Source organism: Drosophila erecta, unplaced genomic scaffold (assembly GCF_003286155.1).
Source record: "Drosophila erecta strain 14021-0224.00,06,07 unplaced genomic scaffold, DereRS2 tig00000000-arrow-pilon, whole genome shotgun sequence".
Lineage (NCBI taxonomy): Eukaryota > Metazoa > Arthropoda > Insecta > Diptera > Drosophilidae > Drosophila > Drosophila erecta.
In genome coordinates, this window is record NW_020825194.1 from 21614417 (window position 1) to 21621197 (window position 6781).

Below are 6781 nucleotides of genomic sequence, written 5' to 3' on the forward strand. Positions count from 1 at the left end.
ATGGATGAATGGATGGCTGCTGGGGAGGATGGATGGATACGCGTACTAGCAGATTGTCAAGCTGGCAGTACTCGAAAGACTTACCGAGTAGTCGACTCTATCAGCGAAATGAGAACGAATAGCTTGCGTTCGAGTTAGCAACAATTTCCGGCATTTCGTATATAAGCTGAAGACCGAAAATGCGCCACATTCAGTGAGTTCGCATCGGTTCGCTTGGATTCGTTAGTCTGGGGCACGTTTTTCCCACCGAAAGTAGCGCAGATTACTTAAAAATACCAAAACCGAAAAATTGGAACAGCCTCTGCCGGCGGCAGTTTCTCAGTTTCGGATATTTTCAAATACGCTCCGATCCGGCATTGCCCGTTCGCATCTGGTGCGAGTACCACGAACAGCTGCTCCCGGTGCTGCTTCGATTCCCATCCTCCATCCTCCATCCTCATTCCGCTTTGTGTGGCCGCGCTAAAAACATGAAATTGAAAATCAATCTGGCGTTCCTCCGTGCGACACTCGTCGGTCTCCTGTCCATCATCCTCCTGACACAGACCGCGCAAGTCGAGGCCTTTGGAGGCGGCTCCTCGGGCAATGGGGCAGTGGTGTCGTGCAAAGAGCTGAGTAAGTGTCTAGAAATGTCGCTGAACATTTTCTGAAGCACTTGAGGAACTACCGTGCTTGCTTGGAGATCGGAACTTGGCCACTAACAAATGAAAATAAAATATATGTGCCTTACCGAATAGTATTGTAATCACTAGAGCGTCATTTTAAATGTATTCAAACTGCAATAATCAGTTTGAAGCTAAATAATTATAGGTGTATCGTCTCTAGAATATTTCACAGTTTCAATTCACTATGAAGAAGGAGTGTAGCAGTTCTTAACTTAAAAATTCTAGTTTTAATATGTTCAGTTTAACATACCAATCAATATTTCATTTATTATTTCAATTAATCAGCGAAATGTTAATATTGCCTTAAAACATTATCAGCAGCTTGCTAAAAAGTTTCCCTTCAAAGCAAGCGTATTAAATTTTGATACAATTTCATTAGGTATCGTTTTCGCCACGTAATAATAATTAAATTACAAAATGTATTAATTGTTGTAGGTAAATAGCAAGCAGAGCACACGTTTTAAGAATCAAGCAATTTGCTAGTTGCCAAGTTTAGTCCACATGTCGTGTATTTTTTCCTCGGCCGGCCAAAGACAAATTTGTCTGCGAAATTGTTCTATTTTTCCGCTTATGACTACAACGTGGCCAGGGAATTATGAAATATATAGTCGTCCGCCTCGAGCGTCGTATGAATAAGCAAGCGTAATTGCACTTAATGAGGCCAGTCGAGTCTTCCGACCGAAACGTGGACGCGAGTGTAGCATTTCCAGGCGGCGATTAACCACTGAATCCGCACTTTTCAGACAATGTCAACTGCTACGTGGGCCGCAACGAGGGCAACTTCTGCAGCAGCAAGGATAAGACCAAGGTCGTTACTCGCTGGTATTTCGACAAGGGCGTCTGCAAGCCCTTCAACTACAAAGGATGCAACGGCAATCGCAACCGCTTCTGCTCCCAGGAAAGCTGCGACGCCCGCTGCGGCGATTGATTGGCATATAGATACAGATATATATCTCACCTAGGCGATAAGTTTGTACGCGTATGTTTAGCAACTAGAGATCGCTCCACACTTGAGAAAACAGAATGTCATTGCTCATACACTCGGTTGGTTTAGCTCACAATTCATGCACTCAACTTTGATTTTTTCACAACTCCCCCACTATTATTTTAAGAGTTAAATGCTTTTACTACGAATCTAAATAAAACTAAAAAAATACAATTTCCATACTATTTAATACTATTTAAGTAATTTTACATTGCACAAGAATTAACTTCAAGTGCAGGCGGCAAACACTCAAGTGTTTAAGTGTCTTACCTTTGATCACGTGGATTTTGACTAAATGCCGCCCAAAAATAGACACCCAAATGTTGTAAGCTGTCAGCGGTGGATCGGCACTTTGTTCACTGTCAGGGCTAAAAAGACGAAAAAAAAGGCAAATGAAATGAAATAAAAGAAAGAGGGCCTGCGGAAAAAATGCGCCAAATGTGCTTTCTGTCAGTGGCGTATCAAATGGACCCCTGACATCCGACTGACAGTGTCGCCAAGACGGTGACTGCCACCCATTCCGCCACTGCCAGTGTCCCATCCTCCGATGCTGACGTACTCCACCCACTGCCGCGGCTGGACCTTGTCGTGGAAAGTGGGATGCCATAGCACATGGTGACCTGTGTTTTGCACATCAAAGAGCCGTCATCTTTGTCCCTTCTTTGCTGCTATCGACTTACGGCTAATTAAAAAGATCCGCACTCACATCTTAACTGTGTGGACCAGGCCTGTGGACCAGGCCTGGCTATCTGGAACAGCATTAATTGCACTGCCGGCATATGTCGGATTTGACAGGCCTTTGTTTTGGCCAGCAGGCTGTGCGAAAATGGCTTGATTGCTGTGCACAAACAAATGCCAATCAAATGCATAATGGCATCGACGAACAAAACGAGACGAGACGCTCAACATGACATGTCGCTGATGGCAGCACATTAATCTGTTTAAATGACAGCACTCAGGGTATTGGAAAAGTGGAAAGAAAAGAGTGGGGAATTTGCGAAAGAAATCCACCCGTGTCATGTGCTAAAACTTCGCTGACGATGCCGGTAATTTTGGCAGAAAAAAATAACATTGGGAACGTTTTTGCAAAACCGGCTATAAGCAAACTACTCAACGCATAATTTCGACAGAGAAAATTTCGCAAAGCGTGCAAGGAAAGCAACTTTTTTCGCCAGCAATTTGCATGAAATTAGTTTGCTCTCGGATCTAATTGGAAATTTAAAACGTACGAGCGCACGCACACGGCGAAAAAGGAAACAAAGGCCACTTTGAGGCTATAATTGAAAAATGGCAAATCCACCAGGCATCAGCTCTACGAGCCGAATAATCAGCGATTGTGCCATAAATGATGCAAGAGCCGGAAAAAATGAGAATCAACGAAAATTTAGCGCCGTAAAACGTTGAGACCCAAATCTGGACAGACATCAAATGCATGTAATTTGATTATTTATCACATTTTTGTACATTTAACGACGCAATTGAGTTTTATGTGACCAAAAATTTAGGAGAAGCCCAATCCCAATAGCCACCCATCTGTGGCGGTAACGATGATGGGATGTAAATTTCAGTGGGTCCTCGTTCGATTTTGTTTGCAGCATTTTTGAGCATCCTGTAACGCTGCAATTCCATAAAACCGAAAGCACTCCTCGTTCCTTTTGGTCAATCAAAAAAGTTTCGCTCTCCCTGATGGGAAAAAACGGAAGCAGCAGGCAAAGAACTTTGACAAAGCTCGCAAAAGTATGCTATTCTAAATGTTTTGCTTAGATGGAAAGCAGAATTGTTGCTCTCGGTGCCTGTCGGGTTGTTTATTTATTTGTTTGGATGCCTGTTTTCGAATTGCATAAATGGAAGTATGCCATAAAGCAGGCCAAAGCCATGAGCCAAAGGAATTTATAAAACAAAATTTGCTTTTGTTTGCTACCGCAAAAAGTACACAAACTGTTGGGGATAGAGTGGCAGTACAACCTACAATTTTTCCAGTGACCCCTTTCCCTTCTTGCTCGTTTGCGTTTTTGCGTTTTGGCTCCCTAATCTGTCTTGCATGTGTTCATATAAATTTTGTGTTTATTCGGGTGCATTTCCACTGCGACGCACACTCAGCCGCAGACGGCCACGTTTAGTGGCCATGGCTAACACATACACATGCACACTGGATTTCCCCACTGGCTTTTGGGGCTTCATTTCTGTTTATGTGTGTATCTGCCACATAGGAGACGGCCAGCCAGCAACCAGCCAGGTTCGAGTCAACTCAACTTCTGCAGTTGGGCTTTAACTATTTTTCCGTTTAAATAATTTTGAGGTGCTTCTTTGTGGTTAAGTCTTAGATATGTTTGTGGCCCTTTCTCCGTCTCTTGCTCCGCCGTCTGGGTTTGTATTAAAATTCCTTCCCGACCGAAGTGGAAACGAAAGTAGAAAGTTACCAATGAAATTTATTGCCATCGACTTTCCAGCGACTTATAAAAAGTTTGCTTTCAGCAATGTTTTCCACTGACTTCACCTTCAAAATGCGCGCCAAAGCGCCGTCGGGAGAAGGAAGATGTGGCAAAACTTAAACCCTTTGGCCAATTTAATTTCCCCGCCATGGTTGTTGTTGCCTTTGTGTTTTCCACACAAATTGGTTTCTCATTCTGCTTGATTTCATGCACAATCTGGAGACGAGTTTCTCCAGGTGGCATTCGAATGCCTGCACTGATTCCTCCTCCAGAGCAGTAACAGTGAGAAAAACCAGGGCTTCGTTCCTCACACCTCTGATTCTAAGCGCAATAGAAATCTAAACCATGTACCCGGCCTTTGTGAAATTTAGTTAAATTCAAATTTAAACAGGGACTTACATATTTCATCAGTTTTTATAAGTTCTTCTGCTTAAGTGTAAAGGCATTTGAAGGCATATGAACGATGATCTGCTCAACTTGCATTTAACTTAAGTCATCCGAAATTGTTGTTCCAGCTTTGTTTAATATTTTCCCTCCCAGTTGGGTATAAATATTTTTCTTTCCGTCCACAGTACAAAAAACAGAATCGTGGCACCTGCACGGTGGCTCAGACCACTTGACTTGTTATCTGCTTTTGGCCGATCAGCCCACTTGCACTTGTTGCCACTCGAGCTTCTTATACGCTGCGTGGGCGTGGCTTTATCTAGAGCGATTCTGGGATATATACCGGGAGATATACTTGTATATATTCCGCCGCAGGTATGCTCTTATTTATTTAGCTGGAATTTCGCGTTTCTGATGCTTGCTCACGGAATCGAAGTGTGTGACAAAAGCAAACAAGCTCGCGCAACTGCACCATTATGCTGCTGCCACGGTTGCTATCCCCAAACGCATCCTGCAAGCTGGTCCTTGTTCTTGGCAAAAATCTGGCAGGAGTTCCCGACCAAGATAAGCTCCCAACAGCAAATGTTGTATATTGCTTAGCCATTCTGTTGGGCACAAATATAGATCACAATTTGCACAAAAACATAGTTAACTGTATAATGAAGCCTGAATAAAAACGTTTAGTTTCTGTATAACAAAGTACACCATTCCTTTAGTTTCGTTATAAACCCCACTAGGCGCGAGAAGTTTTTAAGTTTGCTACAATTTTTGTATGCCCACATGGCATGCTTATAGTTTAATGGCGCCTTTGCTTTCGCAAAAATAAATTAAAATATTTATACGCACCCACATGGCGAGGCAAAGGAGAGACTCGCATATTAAGTTAAATATAAACCTACTTCAAATATCATCAGCATGCAATTTCTATTTAAATTTCGCCTTGGCTCCATTGCTGCACGTAGATGATAAAATATATGTAGTAGTATGCACGAAAAAAGTAAGGTACATCGTACTGGGCTTTTGGGGCGTGGCGTGGCAACAAACATATTGCTGACAGAGTTAAGCAACAGCTCTTCTCGCAGTGAATGAATGAGTGAATGGCTGATGAGGCGCAAGTGTGTGTGTGAGTGCTGGAGAAGTGTGTGTGTGTGTGTGTGTGTGTGGGTGTGGGTGTCCTGACTGGCTGTGCGTGTGAGTTAGTGTCAAGTCAGGGACATTTAGTAATTCCGCAGGCATATCAAGGACAACGTACTCATAAATACCAAAGGCAAATGCCACAGAAGCAGCAGCAACAACAACTGCATCCTTGTCCCTTCTCTTTCCTCTGTCTCGCTCTCTCTCTCGCTCCCTCTCTTTTCCTCCGCCCCGTCTGTCCGTTTGTATTTGTATGTATGGAATTTTTAACTTCATTATCGAACCCGGCTGCCATTTCCCCTTCTTTCTTCAGGGTTTCCTTGACACGGAGAAAAATGTCGCCTAAAACTGTCATTAATTTTAATTGGATAACGAAACCAAGTGAGATTTTAAACCACGGATTATGGTGCAGATACGGATAAACGCATATAAATGTAACTTAACAATCCTTGAATTATTTCAATAGAACTACGTTTACCTACCTTTTACTTTATTATTTATTTGTTGAATGGATTAAATGATTAAATTACATAAATGCATACATTTTTTGAAACTTTAATTAGTTATTCTCATTGTCGCTTTAATTTGGTACACCGTTTGAACTCACTCCCTGTCTTGGGCGCTAAGTACCTCCCATTTATAGCTATTTTGGTTGGGTTTTTCATTTATAGCTATGTAGGTTTGGTTTCCCATTTGGTCTTCGGACTCTCCTAGCATTTTTCCCCGTGTACTCATTGTCTCCAGCAGCATTACTCAACATCTTTGGCAGTGCGAGGCTCAACGGCATGCATACCTAATGCCCAATGATGTGCACACGGGACCCTCGACGAGGACGACAAACGACGAGCCGCTTCTCCATCATTGTCGCTGCCAGTTGTCAGTCAGGGAGTACGGAGTCCGGAGTCCGTAGTCTCCGGATGAGTGGATTCGCATTCGAATCCGGATTCGGATTCCCGGGTGGATACGTCCGCCATGCAAGACATTTAAAAAATCATTAATCTCATTTCTGGCCAGGATGGCGGCGGGACTATAAGGCGGACGCCACTCGATGAACCACTGGTCCTTTCCTAATCCAATTGCTTGAAAATTTTTCACTTTTGTACCCTATGGCTTGGCCCATAAATTCATTTGCTGTCCGCCAATGTTTTGTTATTTATTCGACTCAAGCACGTTTTGCTGCGTGG

General features: G+C 43.1%; 1 protein-coding gene across 1 annotated transcript; it reads left to right on the top strand.

Moving 5' to 3' along the window:
- Positions 1-325: 325 nt before the first annotated feature.
- Positions 326-1821, top strand: LOC6554086 (kunitz-type serine protease inhibitor Hg1). The gene is made up of 2 exons (XM_001979562.3): positions 326-612; positions 1406-1821. The coding sequence occupies exons 1-2, from the start codon at positions 468-470 to the stop codon at positions 1588-1590; spliced, it is 330 nt and encodes a 109-aa protein (XP_001979598.1). The 5' UTR covers positions 326-467; the 3' UTR covers positions 1591-1821.
- The last annotated feature ends 4960 nt before the right edge of the window (positions 1822-6781 follow it).

Coding starts and splice junctions, on each gene's coding strand:
- LOC6554086 (XM_001979562.3), top strand. CDS start 468: ATGAAATTGAAAATCAATCTGGCGTTCCTCCGTGCGACACTCGTCGGT. Junction 613..1,405: donor GGTGTCGTGCAAAGAGCTGA/GTAAGTGTCTAG, acceptor CGCACTTTTCAG/ACAATGTCAACTGCTACGTG.